The 23997-nt window shown below is 38.6% G+C and overlaps 1 protein-coding gene across 3 annotated transcripts in view; it reads right to left on the bottom strand.

The window, feature by feature from the left end:
* The window catches only part of PPP2R5E (protein phosphatase 2 regulatory subunit B'epsilon), a 133491-nt gene that overhangs the window by 44862 nt on the left and 64632 nt on the right, over window positions 1-23997 (bottom strand). For all 3 annotated transcript variants that reach the window (XM_019733634.2, XM_019733636.2, XM_019733635.2), the window contains exon 3: window positions 13279-13475. In XM_019733634.2, the coding sequence (XP_019589193.1) occupies window positions 13279-13475 (197 nt within the window). The remainder of the gene's footprint in view (window positions 1-13278; window positions 13476-23997) is intronic.

Genomic DNA, 23997 nt, shown 5'->3' with positions numbered 1-23997 from the left:
AAGGAACAGAATGTTGACAACTGTACAGAGAAAAGGAATCTGTCAAGGAGAGATCAAGAACAGAGAATCAATAGAATTTGAATAAATCAAGTGTGAATACAAGGGACAGTGTTGAATATATCAATATTTAGTTATAAGGAGACAAGAGGGAGAAAGTATGTGAAGAAAAGACAAGAAAGGATCCTTTTGTTCCACTCTCTTTGACTTATCCAAGCCTATCAGATGACAGAGATGCCACAAAGGCTGGAAGAGATTGGAGGTGGGGGGATGCAAAGGAAGGAGGAAGACATTTGAATTGAGTCCCATCCATGCACATTTATATAAAGTTCAAAACATGCAAAACTAATTGACAGCATTAATTACCCTGCCAGGAGAGAGGATTCAAACCCAGAAAATCGGTGCTCTTACAGTGCCACATCCAGTCATATTTAAAATGGGAACTCTGTATGAGAGGGCGGCACTGAGCAGTGGGTTTGCCTGTACTGAGACTGGCTGGGCTATCTCCTCACCACCATTAACTTTCACCCCTCTAGGCACTCTCCTTTAATTGGTGCCTTTGGGTCTTTTAAGCTCCAGAAGAATCATCTATCTCCTGAGTAGAGACATAAGGGATCTGGGAGCAGAGGTGGGCTGCGGTAGAGGACATTCCCATTCAATGTGCTCCCCTACTTTCAGAAAGGTGCCCACTGCTCTCAGCTGTGCCTAATGAGTCAGACTCCCTCCAGTTGAGCCTCTCCATAGACTAAACCTTCTTCCATTTTTTGCAGGGATTTAGGATAAGCAGTCACATGTCTGGCTGGTGTTGGGGGAGTGAGATAGGATCAAGAGTTCCAGATACTTCTTAATATAAACTTTCCACCAAGTCGCCTGCTTTTGCCCCCAAGCACCTTTACTTTGTAAGTTATCTTTCTAAACCTTCCTGGAGTTAATGTGGTACGTGTTGGCTACTTCTGGACTTTCCTTGCTGCTACTTAGGGTTCAGCTTTATGTGATCGGCCAAGGCAGAGACCACCAGTTCACTAACTTTCTAGTTTCCAAAATGTTGATTCTGAGATCTCCTCTGCATTTCGCTTTGCTCTTGTGAATTTTATTTCTTTTCAGTAATTTTTGTGTAATTTCAAGAAGTAAAGGAAGTAAACACATGCATTCAATTCCCACTACTTACTCAAAAGTTAGTGACTATTATGTTATTTCTTCCATTCTCCAGGAAATAGTGTTAATTCAAATAATTTTACTTTCTTATGCGAATATATCAATCCCATTTTAGTGGGAAAGAATCCAAGAAAACCAAATGGCAGCGGCTCTAACCTTAGCCAAGGTAAAGTGAGAGATTCCCACTTCAGTATTCTTTCTCAGAATGAGAAAGCGTGAAACAAAAGCATAGTCTGGACACTGGGATTCTGAATACAGACATCAAACAAATGCCTCAGAGTCATCATGTCACCCAATGAACAAGTAAACAAATTTCAAAAACAATCAGCACTAGAACTCAAGGCAGAGCAAGGCAAATTCCTTGGCATGATGCTCTCCTCTCAATAATCAGCTGTCATCTTTTCTGTTGTGCTTTCTGTTTCCAGGCCACACGGATGTCTTAATTCTATACTTCTAGTTACATACAGAGCAGTTCTGACATCTCACTAGATCTCAAACTGAATCCAGTCAAAACCAATCTCATCCTCAATGACCTCCTCGTCTCCGTAAAAGAGATTCTCTTCTCACCTTCCCCATATGTCTCATCCTTTGGAGTTTTCTTTAACTCTTCCTCTCCTTTATCTGCTTTATGCAACTTATCAACAAGACATGTTATTTATTCCTTCACACCGTCTCATTGTTGCTCATCGTCGTGTTAATTTTAATAGTGGAAATTTGGAAACAGTTTAAAGGTCCCAAATTGGGAAAATAGCTTAGTAAGTAATAATATATCCACATAATGGTATATTAGGCAACCATTAGAATGATGCGTTTTTTTCCTCACTCAACAACTATTTCCCAACATCCTGGTTAACCCAGTTTCATTCCACTCTAATCCAATAAATCGTTTCAAGGAGGTAAGGTCTCTCTCCAACCACTTTGGGTAAATTAAAACTGGTTTAAGCCAATCTTCCTTTCACCAAGAGATGAGCAAGGGCATGAGATACAATTCTGGCCAATGGCACAGGAGGAGATGCCTGATGACCTCCAGAAAAGTCCTCTCACTCTTTTAGTAAACCACATAAGACAGAAAAACTCCTGTTTTACTGCTTGCAGACCTTTTCTTTGAAAATGCCATTTGTGGAGCTGGTTCAGCCAACTTGTGAGCATGAAGAGAACAAAAGCAACGTGCTGAAGGTGACAGAGAGGAAAAAGGAATGAACCTAGACTTTTGATGACTTCATCATGCCACTGAATGAATTAATAACACTAGAATTACTCTTTCTGTGGGTTTTCGAAATGTGAAATAATAAATATTATTTTATCTAAGCCAAAAAAATGATGTGTTTATTGCATATTAAGTATATATCAATTTTTTTTTAATTTAAGTGGAAAACCTCATAAAAAAATAAGATTAGGAGGAAACTGGCCAAAATGTGAACGATTGAATTTAAATAATGAAACTATGGGTGAGTTTTTTCCTCTTGGTTTCCTTTTTTTTTGATAAGCACATGGAAAAAATACAGGAGATGGGGAGTTCCTTTACATACTCCATTTCCTCTTCCTTTGGCATCATCTGACAAGATTAGGACATCAGCCCTCTGCCATTGGCCATCTGGGTTAAATCTCACAGCCAAAACGTCCTTAAAGGAGCTGGCAGAGGGCACAGACTTCCTTTGTGGGGGCTAAAGAAAAAGAATATCATTTACATTTCACCTCCTGTTCAAAAATCGTAGCAACTCCCTGCTTGCTGTCTATGTCTACAATACAAGATTAAGTCTAACCTCCTCCACTGCTTGCCAAAAACCTCTGTAATCTAGACCCATCCCTACCTCCCCACCTTATTACCCACAAATTCCAACCATGAACCCTCCACTCCCATTAGGCTTCTATTTCAAGATTAAATTTGCTTAAAATAAGAGATGTTTTACCTGCTGAAAGGGTGACAGTAACGTTAAATTAATTCTCCCTAGAATCTGTTATCCGCACATAAAACCATCGTTGGGAAATAATATTTCACACACAGACAACAATATTGCACTGTCTCCAAAATTGGAAATGTAGCAGTGAATCCAAAAGTGAAGATTGTTGATATTAAATCTTGGAATCCAAAAATAGAGGTGTAAACACTGCAATAGGCATAGTGCTTACCGTGTATAAACACAGAGCAGGCCGTCACCCTGCCGGCGCTCGCGTCGAGCACTCAGGCCCCACACAGGCTGGCCTATGATACCAGGTTTTGGCTACATTTCCTCATGCGTGGACTAAATCCCCAAAAAGTACTAAAATTGGTGAACTAAGTGATAGCTGTAAGAACCAAAGTGCACAAGTTGATAAAACAATAACATCACACAGCTTTTTTGAGAACACATATATTCTAACACCTGCTTTGACCACTTTATGGTTCAGAATCAGCTAATGCTAAGAGAAAAATTAAACCTCTTGATTCTGAATTTAAATACACACACACACACACACACACACACACACACACACACACACTACTTGAGGCTCCTGATGTTCGTTTCTGGCTACTGAATACATGTTCTTATTTGAAATCACTAAAAACAATCAGGAAACAAAACCAAAACTGCCACTGTCCCCTGCTCTGTGTAGGTGTATATGTCTCTCTGTGTCTCTGTGACCATTCATTAGTAAAACAAAGCCCTAAGCTAGCTGGTGAGTAATGAAAACAAAACCACACCTGAAGACATCTGACCACACTCGTAGATTAACATTGCTCCTTACGTGATAGTTCTGCTTCATAACTAGGCCACTACAAGGGAGGGCGGGACAGCCCTCCCTCACAGGCCTCAGTGAGGCTTGTCGGCCTCATGGGGGGGGGGCGGGGGGGCGGCAGGAGTGTGGATGTAAGTTCGCCAGAAAGAAACCAAGAGAGGGCTCTAGAAAAAGGAACTGCCCACCAACCCTGTTAGCTTCTATTTTAAATGTGCATTTAGATCATTGCCTTCCGATTAATTTACCCCTCAAATAACTGCTCCCACTTTCCAGAATAGGGCATAACGGACTCCCCACTTAGTACCTAATATCAGTACAAATACAAAACTCAATTTTCCAGACCTTCTCTAGTGTCCAAGCTTAACAAAAATTTTCTTTTATAGAAGAAAAAGCCAAAAATTCCCACAAAAGAAAGAGGCCTACATTATTCCAGAATATTCTACCCTATTCTCACAAAGGCCTTAACTTCTTCAGAAAGGGAAATCCCACAGTGTTTCAAAGCAGCCCATTTAGTACCTAACACTATCTGTCCAGTTCCTAATCCATTTGTTACCTACATTCTGAAGGGTTAGGAAACATTCTCCAATATAGGCTGCTTATCCATTGTATTAAAAAATAAACCCGTTCTCCAACTTACCAAAGAGTTATAAGCAGTCCTATTTTTATTCAGAAACATCCCCTCTTCTATGTGTAACCCCTACTCTCCAGGCTATGCTTCTCCTTGCCCAGGATCTGCCTGCTGCCTTAGGCTCTGGTCTTTCCAGTTTTCCCTTCTCCACTGCTCAGCCAACCCCCACCATTCTCTATTCATCACTATAATGACATTTTTACTCTAAAAGTCCCTTATCTTATCCTTACTTTCCAGAGGCAACTTCCTCTGCAGAAGTCACTGGATAGCATATTTCTTGTTTTCATGTACAGATCAAATTTGGCTTTTCACATTGGTCAGTAGCCAACTACCTCCTGGAAATGACCTGCTCATTGTTTTCTTGCCAAATTCTTGCCTCAAGCATTACTGTCTCTGAGAATTCCACATTGAGGACACATCTTTTCTCCGTGATTTTTTTTCCCCTGCTAATAATGCACCACTGTAGTGTAACCAGCTCTCTCCTTAGACAATCAAACAGTAAGTCCCGCTCATTTCTGTCTCACCTCAGTACAGAGACAGCTGAACCATATAAACTAGCACCGAGTGCTAGAATTACCCAGGACCCACCAAAGGCAATATTTCCCAACCATTTTATCATCCATTTTCTTGATGGATTTTTCAGAAGTCCTTATACCTATAACCATAATTTCAGTCTCAAGTTTAAATTAAAAGGTGAGAGAGAAAAAGAAACTTGAATGCAGTACTGTGACTTATCCTGCCAGCTTGGAGGAGTGAGGGGACGAGTAGAAGTAGTCTCCTCATAGTGAGATGACAGTATTGGATAGATCAGCGCTAGACAAGTCACAGCTGTCAATTTTAAGTACATTGAAAACTGAACGATCTGTAAAGCAGTTAAGCCAGAAGGACAGCTTGTAAATGAACCAAATAGCAATCATGAGTAGCTCAGTTGCTTCCCGAGTGAAAAACGGCTCCTTAGCACATTTGAATAAAAACTAAACACAGTAAAATCCCTGTCAAGATTCCTTAAGAGGGAATGTTAGCAGGAGAGAAATGGTAAATTATTAATGTAGTATGGACACGAATATACAAGTATATAAAGAAAATGTCCATTTAGGTTAACTACGGACAGTATATGTACATATACATATAATTATACACACTAACATATACAGATTTACATACAGAGTCCTACAAAAAAAAAGAACTGAAAATAAAATTTCCCAGAGAGAATTAATTTTAAAACCAACAGTCAGGAAAAAAGATATGGAAAGTCATCTTAAAGAGACAAAAAAGCTGTCAGGCTAGCAAGACTTCGTTATAACTAGAAAAACTGACTAATCCATCTAAAAGAAAAGTCTAGCAGAAGTGGTAGAGGTGGTATACCACGAATGACGATGATAATAATGACATTACAACAACCACATAAAGTTATAATGGGGTAACAAGCTTAAGAGGGTTAAGATTCATCTACGATCACAGCTAAGTAAGTGGCAGGAGTAGGCCCAGGTCTGCCTGTCTATACCACCAATCCAGGAAAGACAACACAAAGGAAAAGTGGGCTGTACACACATAAGTGCTTCCAAGGATTAGGGGCAATCACGGAGCTAGAGGGATGTTCCAATCATCTAACTCCCTTGCTGCAAATTCAGGCTAATCAAGCAACTTAAGGATGCCCTGTCTGCTGATAGAGCTTCCTGCTTCTAATGGCGGGACAGAGAGAAGAGGAATGGAGGCAGCCCATGGACTTGGGGGACAGGATCATCTCAAGGACTGTAGTTTGGGTGGAACAGAGTTTTGAATGACACACCCCTCCTCCTGGGCTCCTCTCACCTCCCCACCCCCCCAAATCACCATGCACTTAGATACTGGGAGGGAGTTGTAGGGCAGGAAAAAGGGTTAAGAATCATTAGTACACACCTTTGTGAAGAATCTCAGGATTAAGTACTTGACTACAATCCTAAACTATGTAACTATTGTTGACAACCTACCAAAACTGACACAAGATGAAATAGAAAATCTGAAGTGTCAGGCATGTATTTAAGGATTGAATTCACTACCAGAAACCTTACCACAGAGAGAACTCCAGACTCAGTGGGCTTCTTTGGTGAAATCATTCTAACGACTTCATTTTTCCTCTTTGGTTACTGCCATAAATGGGAAGTCCCTGCTCCTTTTCAATCTCATCCTATATTTTCCAACAGAGCAGCATCTAGTAGACCACTGCACACATGGTAAAATCAAGCTTAAACCATTTTGAAGTCCAATATATCTTTGAACATTTAATCAAAAGCTACAAATCTTTTACCACAAAAACACACAAAATTTTGCAGTCAACATCAGAGAGTCCACTAACCCCACGAAAACCAATCTGTAGACACCCTACGATGCTAAATGAATACTGTTAAATGAGCATTAACTAAAGAAGCACAGATAGTTAAAGATGGTAATCAAGGAAAGCACAAAGGGCCTGCCAGTTTCTCCACCCTCTGGTAAATGACAAATGGTAACAATCTTCTCCTAACATTGAGCAGTGAATTCTTTCTGATTTCATTCTAAAAATGTCTTTTGGTAATCTTTATTATCATAACCTTCATTTCTTTTCTAAGTACCAAGGAATTCTTTACTTCCTAATTTACTTCTCAGGTCCCTATCCTCAAAATTTACCAGTAACTTCAGTTCCCAAATAACTTTCTCAGATACCACTCCATTCTCTTCCAGTATTTATATTTCCAATCGTGTAAGCAGTCCACCTCCACCGCCTTGCAGCTCCGCTCAAAGGCTCACATCTTATCTCCACTGGGTCTGAAGAGTCACCTCCAAGGCAAATTCTGGCCAGGTTGTGTAGTTATATTCCTTATCAAATGTAGGAAGATGAAAAATGGAAATTTCATATTCCCCGCTGGTAGCTATTGTTCCCAAGGCTACTTTTAGATAGTTGTTATTGTATGAAAAGAAACTGTCCTTCAGCCAACTGAGTTATGTAGTGACATTAACAAAGCACTCCTCTAAGTGTCTGTGTAGGCAGACTCTGAGACCTTTCATTACAACTTCACAATTTTCTTCAAAACCATATTATTCTATTGAGAGGATAACCAGAGTTGTGATATCCAGTTAAATCAAAGAATGTACAAAAGATAAAGCACTCAGCTAACCCAATGACAGGGTATAATTTGAGAGTGGGGAAAAAAAAGTTAGTGGTGGCCAAGAAACAATATAAAGGGCTCAAGGAAAGGCTTCAATAGAACAGATGAAAAAATTGTTCAACATATTTTATCTTAAAATTATATTAGATTTGGAAAAATCACATTCTATAATTTGAGGTATAGAGACCCGTAACCACAGGTTAGGAGTGGGGCAGACTTTGAAACCAAGAAAAGCCAAGTCATAAAAACAAATATGAAAACAATAACAGCAAACAACAGGTGCGACAAGGTATACTTTCTGCAGGAGAGAAGTGACAGCATTGTACTCTAAGCAAAAGAGTACACTCAAGATTGCACCACTGTACGTGCAATCGTTATCTACGGTCATCATCTCAACGTCCTCCTATTTCACGCACTCCTCAACCCACTGGCTCCCACCTGTACCATTGTACTGATAATGCACAATTCCCTGGTATCACCTGGAATCCCATCACTTCTTTTTCTCCCTGCCCTACTCCCATGCAGATAATTACCAATCTCTATCTCCAGCTTTCCATATCTAGGTCTCCCATACCTTAAAGTTAGCACATCAAAAATCATTTCTTCAGCCTCCACCCAAAACCTGTTCTCCCTCCTGCTGTACCTTCCTCACACAGCAGTACGACAAATTACCTAATTCCCAAAGCTATCCTAGACCCCTTCCTCTCTCACACTACAAACATCCACACAAATGCCAAGTGGCATCATTTTATCTCCTAAGTGAGTCTCAGATGCCATCCTTTCCTCTCCTTCTCTACTTCCACACCTGTGCTTGGTTTAGGGCCCCCACAACTTCTCTAATACAGTGGTCCCACAACAGCATCCTCTCTGTCTTCAATTTCAGCCCCTTCCAATCTATCTGACCTGCTGCCATTACAATACAAATCTGATCATGTCACGCAACTGCTTAAAACTTTTCAATGGTTACCCATTGTGAGGTTCTTTCAAGATCTGGTTCACATCTACATCTTTAATTGCCACCATTCACCTCCTCCCATTCCCCAACTCACTCTCAGTCCCTCTCTCTCAATGCTGGAACAACACAGCACTATTTGTGTTTCTCTGAATCTATTGTGTTGGGGAATTCCTTTGCATCATGTAGTTCTCTTTCTCATTTCAACACTATTTCAGCACCTGGAAAACACGTATTCACCTTTAACACCCTACTGAGGCTTTACTCACTTTGTAAAGCCTTCCTTGACCACCCCTACCTACTTCCCATTTATCACCCTTTCTCTACTCCTTCCTCGCCTTGTACATACTTCTATTTATGCATATATGACATTATCTTATTATTTGTTCACACGAGTATCCTCTCTACCTGATTGTGAGTTTGTTGACAGAACAGGGTCGTGCCTTTTTTTTAATCATCAAAATGTAAAAGTATGGTTCTAAGTCATTCAATAAACATTATCTGTGGTTAACTAAACCAATGTCTTCACCAGAGAGATTTCATCTCTCACATCTGAAGTATCCCTGAGACATTTTCGAAAAGAAAGATATGTGAATATAAAGAATATAAAATACACAGAGTTTGAGTTTGAATAAAATAAATTAAGACAAGATTACTGGGAGAGCCAGAAATTCTAAGAAATCTTTCAAATGGATGCATGGCAACAGAATGAAAAAGAAAACATGAGCATAATGTGGTAAAAATACTGACTCAAGGACAGAAGCCTGACACTTGAGAAGCTGCAAAGCAGAACGTGCCAAAGCTAAAGGAACTAGAAGTCCTGCTGTTCATTTTTCCATCAGATATGACCCCAGGAGAAATACGTGCAACAAACCACTTACCTAAGCAACTACTTTGGACAAAGGTTTCTCAACTCTAAGAATGGCAGAACCCATTCTGAATTTCTTAGGCTGTGTTGACCGAGAAAGTTGGTAGTTTTCAGTGCCTGAGGGTGTGGGAAATCACCAGAAGTCCCTCCATTTATAACAGGAGAAACTGGGGCTTCGAGAGGAAATACTTACCCAAGATCACACCACTAGTTAAGTGGACGGTAAACAACGAGGACAGTGGCTTTCCACAGTCTGTGTTTAGGGTACTTTCCACTCCCCCACACTACTCCTCAGGTAAGTTAGGTGCTATATTGTTTATTTTGTTTACACATAAAGAGTTATTTTTCTTTCTTAATTCTAGCAGCGTGTAGGTGGTATCCAGACTTCATTTAAATGCTAAAAATGGCTTCCACAACTCATAGATTATTTTTATCTGCCATTCTTTCCTTCCCCTAACAGGAATAGCCACTCTCAAAGTAGAGGTCACACCAGGTTGGATCAAAAGCTTTTGGTAATATTGCTGACACCAGAACATGTCCTAAGTCATTACTTGTCCTAGTTTGTAAAACCTCGCTATCGCTTCATTGATATTTCATTAAAAGCACTGCCATTTCCTTCACTAATCCTAATGAAGCAGTTTCATTTTACTGTAACAGGAAAGAGGACTAGGTGGGGAGTGTTCAACAGGCAGGGTCATCTTGGAATTAGAGAATTTGAGAACAACTGAGACAACGGGGCACAACATCTCTAGCTGGCAGAGCATTTTAAGTCCACAAACAGGAACTCTGGGATCCACCAATGATTATAAAATCAAGTATCTACTAAGAAAATTATCAAAACACAATGATAATATTATAATATTGATTGAATGTCTGCCATGTGTTAGGACTGTTCTAAGAGCTTCAAACATCATCGCAAATTCCCACAAAATACCAAAAGGCAGGTATGACACACAAGGAAAGTGAGCGGTAGCAGCACCAAAATTTCTATGTACAAGGTGCTCAGAGGTGGCAAAATGGAAGGGAGTAGAGGTCACCAAGTGGGAACTTGGTTCCAACCCTGCTTATAGGGTGGTAAGCACTCTGCTTACTAGGTTGTACGTATGTATATTTGAGGTGGTGAGAACCTTGATGTACAAACAAAGCATAACAATTTTACTTTGGTGGACTATTCATGGCACAGGGTAAGAGTGACTATGGCCAACTTCCCCCCAATCCTACGTACCTCTTAGCACCACATGAAAACTGAGGGCCCCAAAGATGGAGGGTTCCATCTAAGGTGACAGAATAAGTGTGGCCAGAGCTGGTGCTTGAACCAGGTTTGTGTGGTTCCAAAGTCCTTTCTACTCTACCACACTACCTCCTCCTCTGTAAATGCCCTGAGTAGTTGAAGAACCACATAAAATTAGTAGTTAGCAATTTCACAAATCATGATATGTGAAAAATAAATTATACCTTTGAGAACCATAAACTACCACCTACAAAGCTAATTTTCTAATGCCCTAGAATACCATGCATGCTACAAATTCAACACCTCCTAAGATAGGCCTCAAGTATGTTTTAAATACACATTCACCACAACTGACAGAAATCTTTTTAAAAAATTTTTTGGCAAGGTGGGACGGGGGATGGGGGGGTGTGGAGGGAGGTGGTAAAGGAGAAGAGAAAATGGTCTCCTTTAATAGACCAAAGCTGGTTTAGAACCAAGCTGGTTCATAAGAATGAAAGAATTTTGGGATTTTTCCAAACATTTGGTTTAAAAACTGAGTAGAATCCAATGACATTCAATAGCTTAATCATGACTTGAGAGCCTGAAATGCTCATATTTCAAAAGGAAATTCATTTACTCATTCAACCAAGTCGAGGTAGGCCTGGGCTAGGTGGCATTATGGGGCCACAGAGATGTGCAGGGCATAGCTCCTGCCTAGAAGTGCTTACAGTCTACTGAGAAAAATCAGACAAATGTGTGAAAGGATTTTTAAAAAGCAGCAAATGAACAAATTTGCTGAAAAATCAACCCAATCTAAAAGGAGGAGCTGCCAAGAAGCTGAGAAACTGAAGGAAGGAAAAAAGTCTGGGTTTTTCAGGAACTGGTAGCACGTTAAGCCAGGTCTTGAAAGGAAAGGAAGAAAGTGAATTAGTGACGGGGGGGGGCAGGGAATACACGAAGGTCCAGGAACAGCAGGGGAAAGAAAGGCTATTAAAAACAAATCAGCAAATATACAGATGTTCTCACACAAGTGCATACTGATGTCTATACAAGGATAGTCATAGGATATTGGTTAAATAAATTATAGTACATCCACACAATGAAATATTATGCAGCTATAAGACTGAATGACAGTTTTATATGTACTGATATATATTATATATTGATAAGTGAAAAAAGCAAGGTACAGAGAGTGTGTATACTATGCCACCATTTGTGTTTACAAAAAACAGTATTTATACATATACGCTTGTATATGCTGACATTTTCATGGACTATCCATGGAAAGATGTAGGAGGAAGTTATAAACAGTGGATGCCTCTGTTGGCTAAGGATACGAGGAAGTTAAAACCAAGGGACCATCCTCTGCAGAAGGCAGGTGGACTGGAGAAGAGGCTACGTATCAGGTTAAGAGGCAGCATGCAAACTCCAGAGCAGGGTTTCTCAACAGCGGCACTATTGACATTAGAGCCAGGTAATGAATGCTTTGCTGTTGGAGCTGTCCTGTGCGTCATAGATGTTTAGAAGCATCTCTGGCCTCTCGCCACTAGATGCTGGTAGCACTCCCCCTCCCACCCCTAGTTGTGACAACCAAAAATGTCTGTTAGACATTGCCAAAGTGCCCTGGGAAGCAAAAGTGCCCCTGGTTGAGAACCACTGCTCAAGAGCCACAACGTTAATAGATAACTACAAAACATTCTATACTCTATTCCTGTAAATTAACAAAAATGTGATATACACTCAGATATGGATCTGAGGAACATATTGAATTTTGTTTTGAAATGACCTTCACATATCAGTCACAGTTTCTCAAGTTATGATAATATGCACTGACCCCTTTGCATCTCTGCAACACAATTTCACCAGTTAGTAAATCAGCCCCTACCCCCCCAACCCCCACCCCCAAATAGAATGCACTCTACAGATCCAAGATCTTCTAGGATGCCAAAGAAAGGCAATCCTCCCCCAGAAATCTAACAGAAAACTATATTTTGGCTCAGCTTTTGAAAAACTAATATAATTATTGACACAATAAAAACATAATTACTTGCATTATGCTAATGCTGCTTCTTTTAACTCCTAACAATCACACAAAGTGCAAAAACTGTTCAAAAATAATAAAAGACATCACCCCGATTTCAAGATGATAAAGAATGATTAGCTTAATGAAGCCAAGAGAGGCTTTAACTAGATTCTATATATCACAATTTTATTAAGCTTAAAGCCATTTCTAATATACCACAATGAATAGGAAGGAAAAAAAATCAAGACATCCAACTGGCTAGAATATTTTTCAAACACAGATCTAAAACTTTCGTTGATTCTCCTGTGTCTGTTCTTTTCCCAGTGCCAGAAATCCAGTAATAATACCCTGGCGATCTTGGCTTCATAGTTTGAGTCATTGATTTCTCCAATACTGTTGTAGATGAAAAGTTCTGGATTTGAATTCTCATGAAAGAATGCTCTTCAAATTCTAGTACTGTGCCGACTATTTGTGCTTAGCTCTCAGGAGGTTGGCTCTCTTTTGTGGAGGTGACCGCCAGTGACCTGACTCTGCAATAAATACACCTGTGAGTCGCTATGGAAGGTGCTTAAAAGTGTCCGCGGCGAAAAAAAGAAACTCACCATTCTAACTACTTCAGGGTAAGTCTGCTCTGTCAAACAGCCTCTGCTTATTGTAATGTAGTCCACCAGCTCATTAAGAGTGGAGCGCTTGTATTCTTTCATTTTAAGATCAGATAGCGTGTCCATGAAGTCAAAAATGACACAGCACTGCTGAAGTTTCTTTAGGAACAGTTCAGGCTGCTCTGAGGATGGAACGTCTAAGAAAAAAAAAGGAAATGGTGTAAGTCTGTCATCAATTTCTAGGTAACAGGAATTCTCTGTGAAAGTTACTTCAAAAGCAAGCTCAAAAAAATAAGAATCACATGACAACCGTGTTTTTCGTTTTTTTTTTAAACAGTTACACATGGGCAGGAGGGGATACCATATCCACTAGTTCAGACCTTGTCTTTGAAAACTACATGGTACCATCAGAATTGACAGCACTGCTATTCCACAACCAAAGACTGGCCAAAATCCCAAGAGCCATTAGAGAGTTGAAGCAAATTTTAACCAAAAACACCCCAATGTCAACATCCTTAAGCCAAAAACACCGAAAAAGGTCAAATTTCCCATTATAAGGTAAAAGCCAGAAGTTTTCACTGCTGGTTTAAATTAGTTTTACTAAAAAACTTCAAAGCAGAAATGTCAGTCAATTCATTTTAATTTCATGCTGACATCCTTGGTATTTAAAGCAACTGTTGTGTGTGTGTGTGTTTATATTTTTGGTTTTGTTTTGGCTTGATATCTATAAGGTTTCACTGTCAAAGAAACGTGAAAAATCAACACAATGAAATAATACCAACTCTCTCAAAAGAGCACATCAGTAATGGGACAATAAGAGCAATCTCTACTTAAATCTATGCTCTCTCTTTTGACACATCTGCTTCCATTACAGTGGGAGAAAACTACTAACATCATTATTAATATGTTCTCAGAATAAACATCTGTTCTTTTCTCACAAACAGCAGGTCAAGCATTTGGTTTGGTGTCATTTCTAAAAATATGTAGAAATTTTAGGTTAAAATCCACAGCTAGAATGGAAACTTGATCTACAGTTAAACTTGAAACATGCCAACTAAGTTGTAGATAGCCATTCCATTGCTATCTTCTTTCCACTATTTTATCCCCCAAACTGGAGCTTCCCTAGAAAGGCAATGCAATTATGACCAGAGTAAGCTTAGCTGCTTTCATCCAAGGCGATTAACTCATTAATCATCAAAACAGTCTTAGAGGTAAGCAGGTGGCATTATATTATTATTCTCTATTTTGCAAAAAGAAAAATAGAGCCGTCACTGAGGTCCCACGATGAATGAGTTATGGAGCTGGGCACCGTGCCCGGGTCTCTAACCACACTCTCATATTCCCTTTGTACTATTCAAGAAGGACTTTAACAATGTTTGGCCAGTCACTTGCAAACACCCTTAGTTGTCAGCCTGCAAGTAAATGCTTTATAGTGGCATCAAAGCATAGGCTACCTGCTCGGTGGAGGTAAATTCAACAGTTAACAGCACCCATCTTACAGCCACCAGCAGCCCCAGGGAAGAGAGTGAGGGCTAAGCTTCTATTCACAGGGTCCACATGACTCCTCTCCACAAGCCCACGACTCCTCACATCCCACAACCCAAGTGCTAGCCCCAGTACCCATGACCTCATGGGTAATTCCCCCCCAAACACTGCCTATGTTGACATCAACTTTAGAGTAAGCCTAAATGAGAATGGATAGGACACTGAAAGCATAGGATTTCTCTACCAGATGGAAGGGAACAAGAAGTAGTCAATTATTTTTGAAGGTATATAGCATCACTGCTACTCTCAGCAAAAACAAGTTATAAGGGCCAGCCCGGTGGCTCAGGCGGTTGGAGTGCGTCCTCTCAACCATAAGGTTGCTGGTTCAACTCCCACAAGGGATGGTGGGCTGTGTCCCCTGCAACTAACAATGGAAACTAACAACGGCAACTGGACCTGGAGCTGAACTGCGCCCTCCACAACTACGATTGAAACGACAACAACCTGACTTGGAAAAAATCCTGGAAGTGCACACTGTTCCCCAATAATAGCCTGTTCCCCTTCTCCAATAAAATCTTTGAGGAGGGAAAAAAAACAAGTTATAAATTTAGAAATTGTTGCTAACCAATGAGTTTCACCTCTCACCCCCATAGGTCCCCAAAGGCCTAAGGGATTTGAGTTAAGCCATGAGATATGTCTCATTCTATGCCCCTAGACTTACCCACTTTCAAAAGATCTAGCTTTAGACTATAAGAACTAAATTCAGTCAGATCAAACTTTCTCTTTAATTGTTATTTGCTGCACTGTTTAAAATAAGTAAATCAACAAAAACTAAACGGGGCTACTTATGAACATGACTATATATATCCTTAACCAATGGCTAATTACACGCACAGGAGCATTATGGTTAATGACTAAAGTCTTCTAAGTTCTAAATCAGACCCTATATGGGAAGCTGAATGAAGTTTTGATGCTGTATAGGGAACAAGAAAAAGTTTATTAATGTTACATTAAAGTTAAAATTTTCAGGAGAAATTTTAATTAATCCTATTTTAATACAGTAACTTTAATAAATCTTAAAAACCAGACCATGAAGAACTCTGTAACTTGGCACATATTAATTATGAAAACATCTACAAATGATAACCTTTCCTCAGAAAAGGAAACTGTATTTAAGCAGTGACAACAACAATTAATCTTTGCGGTCACTGCAATAAATACTCAAGAGATTCATATATTTGGCTATTTAAAAAACTCAGGCAGTTAACATTTAGTGCATTTTTTTATGTTAGGTAGTTAGGTCTTTATTTATCCAAAATTGATGTACTATCTATAGACAAACGTGAAGCAGGCTACTTACCTACCTAATGGAACAATGACAATAGCTTACATTTATTGAATTCGATTGGATATATTTATTGGGTACAATTCTAAGCACGTCCACATTATTATAGCTCATTTAATCCCCACAACAACCCTATGCAGTAGGTACTACTCCCAATTTAACACATGGGAAAACCAAGACACAGAGATTCAGTGACTGGCCCAGTCACAGAGCTAACAAGCAGTGGAGGAAGGCTTCAAACCCGGGCAGACGAGCTCCAGAGCCTGGACTCTTCACCACTGCGCAACATTCAAGCTCTGTGAAGGGTCAGAATAATATCATAGTCCATAGAACAGAGTCGTACACGCAAAGAGAAAAGATGAGGAAGAACGCAGAAAGAAATCAACAAATTAACTCCAACATGCCCTTTTCATAGAGAATCAGGCTGAAGCCGTTCTCTCTCTCACTCACACCTCTAGCCATTCCCCAGAGACTAATGTATGTAGCAATAAGCTATGCTTTATCCTTTATCACAGACTAAATTCTTCGAAAATGATCTTTTCTTCTTAAAGAATTTAAGTAATCAAGACTGACCAAATGAAAAAGGGAGGGAGAGGTTTCCTCAGAGCCAATTCTTTTACAGCAACAAATTTTCATTCATGCTGAAGGATGCCCTAACTTAATTGTCTGAGAAAAGGGCTCTGTCATATTGGCCCTTGGATTGCCCCACATAGCTATGCTGCTCCCGGCCTCTTTGGCCTCGTCTCCCTAGTTCCCAGTGGGATATAAAAGGTAGAATGTGAAAAGGTAGGAAGGCCAGGATCAGAGAAGGAACACTTTCTGAATAGTCCAGAAGGTTTCAAAGATAAAAGTTTAACGTCCATGGAACCAGTCCCAGAAGCAGATACAAATATTCTTTTTAAAGAAACATTTATAAAAGAAATATCAGGTACTAGGCCATAAAGAAAATCTCATAAATGACAAAAAGAAGAAAACAGACAGGCAGTACCTTTTTACCACAATGCAGCAACACAAGATTTTAACAACTCGAAGCTACCCACTCCAAATCCAAGCCACCTGAAAATCTAAACACTTCTGAAGTAACTTAGACTAAAGAAGAAAAAAAATAGAGAGCCAGTTAGAAATAAATGTAAAATAGAAAAATGAAAGGTCATCTTAGAATCAAAGCAGACCAGGCAATGGGTGCGTGTGCCGTCATCTCTCTTCCACTGGAAACCTCTGGCCTACACAGGCTATCCCTGAGCCCAGGAGAGGGATCCTATAGAATCATAACCATAAGTAATGAGAAGTCAATCAGTGGTTACATAATACCATGAAGGGCGTTAGCACAACAACCCATCCATCCAATGTTACTATTTGTTTAAAGGGAAGAATAACTGATCTAATTATCATAGCTTGATAAGATTCCATGAAGTCAGATTCCACTGCTCTGAAACAACCCTCAAAATTAAGTTGATTTCCAGAAAACGTTTCTCATCCCCCCAAAAAAGAATAGTCACCAGATAAATGGTAAATCCACTTGGCAGTTATATTTCTTACTGTATTCTCTTTCCTTTTCAGCATTATTCATTTTTTCCCATATGCCTTTTCTATTACCATCTCCCAGCATCCTCCTATCAACTGTCATCAATAAGCTAGAGAAAACAAGTACTCCCACCTACAAGGTGCTCATTATCTAAATAATTTTAAAATTTACAAGTGCCACAAGTAATGGAAAAATGGACGCAGAATTCAACAGTAGAGGGAGGATGCAGGTTCACTTAGGAGACAAAGATTCTCTTTGTAAATAAGAACAAACAGGAATTATATACATTATATCCACAGCCCATGCACCACCCCCACCACATGTGCACGTGGATGTGTGTGCATGCGTGCACATTATTCCATACCATCTAATGTTTGGGGCATAGAATCATGGATGCATTATCAGCCCACTTTCCCATAGGGCCTGAGTCAGGACTTTGCAAACAGTAGCAAAGGTAAATGAAATAAAACACGAGCCCGGTGTCCTTTGGATTCGGTGCTCTGGGATTCCAGTCAACTGAAGTTGTTGAAAATCAGAATGTTAAATTCACACTTGCAAATATGCCAACCAAATAAATAAAGAAGGCCCACATCATTATATTTATTAGCCATAATATCATTGGAAGAAGGCAGATTGGTTTGAAAAAAAATTGGGGCTGGTAACTTATTTACACGTAGTCTGCTAAAATGTGTGTGGAACTACAGTAAATAAACATTTCTTAAAAAATGGTCATGTTTGCACTGAAAACACCAATAAACAGTATTTATAACCAGTTATTTCAATTAAAAAGATCTGAAATTAAATCTTTCTAAATTAACAATGTTTTTCACCTGAAAATGCCCTAAGATATTATTCAGCCCTTTTACATCCAATTCTCCAACTCTCACAAAAAATAAAGGTACCAACACAGACCGAACATGTAAATGTGGTGTTTGATCCCCTCCACCCCATCCCTTAGAACTTTCCTTAAGATATACAAATCCCCATCCATGTATGCCATCAGTCTCTCACATAAAACCTTCCAGAATTTCAGCAAAGCCAGTGAGAATTTTATTTGCATAAGGTATATGTGCCTGTATTTACAAGAACTAGTCCCACAGTACTAAGGAGAGCTTAGCACTAAAGCATTAAGCTGACTTAGCCCTGAAGAACTGAAGTGTGGCATGGTAGCACACGTGGTAAATGCCTCGTTGCCTGTCCGTGTGGTCCGCCAAACTCCTGACACCAACTTTACTTCAAAACACAGATACAGACAGCAGTCTCTTTTTGTAGCACATATTTCAAGAAACTTAAAGAGTCCTATTTTATTACCCCATTTCCCCGAAAATAAGACCTAGCCAGACAACAAACTCTAACGGGTCTTTTGGAGCAAAAATTAACATAAGAGCTGGTATTATCATATTATATCACGTCATAAAGACCTGGTCTTATATTATTGTAAAATAAGACTGGGTCTTATGTTAACTTTTGCTCCAAAAGACACATTAGAGCTGATTGTCTGGCTAGCTCTTATTTTCGGGGAAACATGGTAGTAGAACTATGCTTCTATTTTAACGAATTGCTTTTGACACCCCCAAAAATCAGATATAACCAACAATATTTCATCAAAACAAGGAGATATTTATAAATCTTTATAATGAATTGAATAATAAAATTAGACTTTATGTCCTATGAACTGTACCCAAGTATAACATGATTATACAGATACTTCCATGTAAATAAGCAAATAATAAACTAACATGTTAGCTAAAATAAGTATTAAATACTTGACCATTCCAATTACTTTATTACTGTATTTAAGCAGTGGGTTTAAAAACATTTGTTGTTGATGGTGGTGGTGGTGGTGGTGGTGGTTATGGTGCTTCCACTACTGGGTATTTGTATAAAAGCGTCTCAAGTGATTTCAATGAGTGGCCACAGTTGAAAACTGCTGTTTTTAAAGTAATAACTTTAACATCTTTCTTTCATCTCTTTCACCTTTGAAATTCTTTCTCTCTCAGTTTATTTAAAGCTAACAGTGAAAACTTTCCATTTCCAAGCAAAGAAAGGTCCCTGGAAGCATCTACAAGAGTGAAAGCGTTCCTTCCTGGCCTCAGCTATAAATAAGTGAATAGAGTTGGCTGCCTTTACAACTCTTTCCAATCTATTAAAAAAATAGAAAAACACTTTGCTGATTATTAGCATACACTTCTTTTAAAGGTTAAGAACATGTCTCATAGAATGGCTACACAGATTAAATAGTATCAAAAGGATAAGACCAAGGTGTGAATATTAATTAAACAACAAACTGAAAGGCAGAAAAGGCCAGGACTGGTATTTCAAGATAAAAATAACAACAGTGATAATGAACATTTACTATTGCAAAGCATTGCATTAAACTCCTGACGTACATTATCCCCTTTAATCCTCAGAATACCTTATGAGTAGCCACTATTAATACCCCAGTTTTTCAGATGAAAAAACTGGGGCCCAGAACAGCTAAGTCCCTTGCCTAACATCTCCCACTAGTAAGAAGTGCAGCTGGTAGCCAAACCCAGCAGTCTAGGAAGTCTCACTCCAGAGTCCATATGTAACAACAACAATGATGATGATGTGATAAATAATAGCAAGTAACAGTCACCACCACCACTGCAGGTCTGTATAAATTGTCATGGTTAGTTATTTAAGAAAAGGTATAATCCTAAAGTAATGGAAATTTTGATTGACTTTTCTACAAATATTTACATGTTTTAAAAACTTAAATAGCATAAAATCAGCTTTAAACTAGTGAACAATAGTAGGTGGGTAAATTACAGTTTTAAATAATAATATATTAATTATTCTTCCCAATTTGGACAATCAGCATTATTGCTCTTTCATGGATCTCTCCAGTTTGTCTTTCTCAAAAGCCCACCAACACGTACTCTCCAATTTATAACCAAAGGTCACCACTAATGCAGACTAGTGGCTTCTGCAGCAAAATTACAGGATTCAGGACTCACAGTATTTTGACACTATGTTCCAATCAGAATAAATACACACACACACACACACACACACACACACACACACACACACACAAACACACCCTCTCTAATAAGTATTTATTTCCAACCCTTCATGCTTTATGTTCCCATGGCAAGGCAGTCATTGAAATTTGTCAGGACAAGAAATAAAATATGTTAAACCTGAACAATTCCTAATTACAGATGTAGATTACTTTCCTGCCACCAAGCTCACCTACAGGACAGAAACCACCAAAGCCTCTGACACTGTCAAACTCTCCATTATTAATTCATTGCCTAAGGGCTGATTTCCAAAGATGGAGACACCAGGAAGATAGAGACCAAGGCCTTTTAAATACAAGGAATTCCGGAAGCATGCTGGGCTCTGCAGGTGGGAGGGATGGGGAGCCGGCTGCAAGAGTTATGCTGTGTTCTAAAGTATCTGTCTGTCAGTGGTCCTTCTGTTGAAGATTTCCCATACCTTATTTACGTAATTTTAAAATTACAGAAAAAAAAAAAAAAAGCAGGTTGCTATTTTTTAGGTAAAGGAATTAAAATAATAACTAGCCACCATTTATTTTCACTACAATTTCATAAAAAGAAAGGACATTTTGAATCATAAAAGAAGAAAAAAGACAATCTCAGAACAAAAGACAACTCTTCCTTAACAAGTAGGCTTGGTAATCCTATATACACACAGTCATATATTCTCTCCTTCCACATACCTTCTCTTCTACTAATTTTTCACTTTGCTCAGTACCAGTAAAAACTTTTCCACTGGCCTGTATCTGGGAATCTTTGGGTCACATCACTCTCTCTTCCAACATTTTTCTAGTAGCATGGGTAACAGAGTTCTAGCTGTAATGACAGTACTAATTTCAAATGTGTTTAGAGGACCGTAAAAGCTGAGAAGATGATCCTATACCTACAATAATATAGGAATATCTCACTTCACAGCTGCCATGTAGTCCCTAGAAATTCTATGACATAAAAATTCCCATAAAACTTTATACGTACCTCCATTCAAGGACTTGCTACATTATGCTGGGACTTTTTTTTTAAACCAATATATCATGTGTCTTGTTCATCTTTTAATACCCAGCCCCCTGCATAAGTTTCTAGAATTTGGTAGGTACATAATAAACACAGGCTGAGTCAGTAAATTGTATATATTAAATGTTATTTTCACATGTAAACTAAAACTTTATTCCTCTGGAAATAAAGAATAGAGAAAAAAGTTTAATATAACATATTTAATAAATTAGTTCCTAATATTTTAATAATACCATGTTATAAAATGCAAATTTAAAAACTAGGAAGGGCTAAGTGAAATAAATCAGATAGAGAAGGACAAATACTGTATGGTATTACTTATGTGTGGAATCTAAAAGAGCCAAACTTGGGTGGCCGGTTAGCTCAGTTGGTTAGAGTGCAGTGCTCTTAACAACAAGGTTGCCAGTTCGATCCCCACATTGGGCCACTGTGAGCTGCATCCTCCACAACTAGATTGAAACAACTACTTGACTTGGAGCTGATGGGTCCTGGAAAAACACACTTAAAATAAATTAAATAAATAAATAAGCCAAACTCACAGAAACAAAGACTAATGGTTACCAGGGGCTGAGGTTGGAGGAAGTAGGGAGATGCTGGTCCAAGAGTATAAACTTCTACTTATAAGATGAGTAAGTTTTGGGGAATCTAAAGTACACCGTGGTGATTGCAGTTAACAATACTGTATTATATACTTGAAAGTTGCTAATAAAATAGATCTTAAATGTCCTCATCACAAAAAAGAAATGGTAATCATGTGACCAAATAGTGGTGTTTGCTAAAGCTATGGTGGTAATCATTTGCCATATGTAAGTGTATCAAATAAACAAGTTGTACACCTTAATCTCACACAATGTTATATGTCCATTGTATTTCAAAAACAGCTAGAAGTAAATAAATAATTAGGATGGTTTTTAATAACACAACATTTATGAATGTAAAAAAAAAGCCACCTTATTTGACAAAAATCTAACTAAAAGAATGCGCAGTTCCTTAGTTCTTGGTACTATCTCCCCCAATGATATTCAATAAAATAATGCCTTCCTAACACTTTATTAAAAATTGAACTGACTTTTAAAAATAAAAGAATGGTTTATATTCAAGGATGAGAGAAAAATATAAGAAAAAAATTAAACATGAAGATGAATACACAACACGAATGACATAGTATAACTTGGAAATGCCCTCCATAGCAAAAATAATGTAATCATTTCTCAAACTCACCATTAATAAATGAAAAGTGGGAAGGTCTAGTGAAAAGGGCATGGGCTTTGTACTCACTCACTCACTCACTCATTCTTTAACATCCATTGAGGTCCACGCATTGCTGGGATACCACAATGAAAAAGAGAGACAAAAATCCCTTCTCTTATGAAGTCTTCCATTCTAGCAAGAAGAGACAAATAATAGCAACTAAAAATAATAAATACATTATATGGTATATGCTGTGGGGAACACAGTATGCAGGGCAAGGGGCACTGAGCAGGCTGGAGTTGAAGGGTACATTTTAAATAGAATATTAACCTTGGAAGATAGCATTTGAGCAAGTACTTTTAGGAGGTGAGGTAGTCAACTAAGAGAGTGTCTGGGGTAAAACAGTGAGCAGAGGACATAGCAAGTGTAAAGGGACTCTGGTAGAAGGGAGCTTGAATTAGTGGCGTGGCTGGAGCCAGAGTGGACAATGGCAGGGATAGGCCAAAAGTATAAGGGATAAGTAGCTACAGGAAATCATCTTGGGCCTTGTGAAACACTGTAAGGATTATAGCCTTGACTCTGGTTCTGAACCAGAATTGCACCTTTATTGTCTACTAGATAACGCTGGACAAGCCACTTCTCTGGGTGTTAGTTTCCTTACCTGTAAAATTGAGAAAATGTACTTCATAGAGTTGAGTGAGGGTTAAATGAAAAGGCTGTTTGTAGGGTGGAAAGTGCTTTTCACAAAAAGTTATCATTCATTTGACAGACATCTATCAAGTATCTACAACATACAATATGAAATCAATTCCCTATTGTATAACTGTTATTAAATTATTTTCTGTATGGAAATACTTATATTTATTATTTTTGGCATGTCTTCAAAATTATTTTAAAACCGTTTTTGAAATAAATCTGAGGTGTTTCTAGAAACATTAACTGTTGTTGAAATTTTGTTTTAATAATATCAAACTTCAATTAAACAAAGGCTATCTACTTAGAACCCTCAAATAACCATAACTCTCTTCTGCACTTGGCCTTTAAGGCAAGGAATAAATCATAAAATTATGTGATAAAAAGGAATCAACAGAACAAACTTCCAGGGTGTGCCTGAGAGTGGGCATTGTGGAAGGCCA

This window comes from Rhinolophus sinicus, linkage group LG03 (assembly GCF_036562045.2).
Source record: "Rhinolophus sinicus isolate RSC01 linkage group LG03, ASM3656204v1, whole genome shotgun sequence".
NCBI lineage: Eukaryota > Metazoa > Chordata > Mammalia > Chiroptera > Rhinolophidae > Rhinolophus > Rhinolophus sinicus.
The sequence above is the reverse complement of the archived record's forward strand: the minus strand, read 5'-3'. Positions and strand labels throughout refer to the sequence as shown.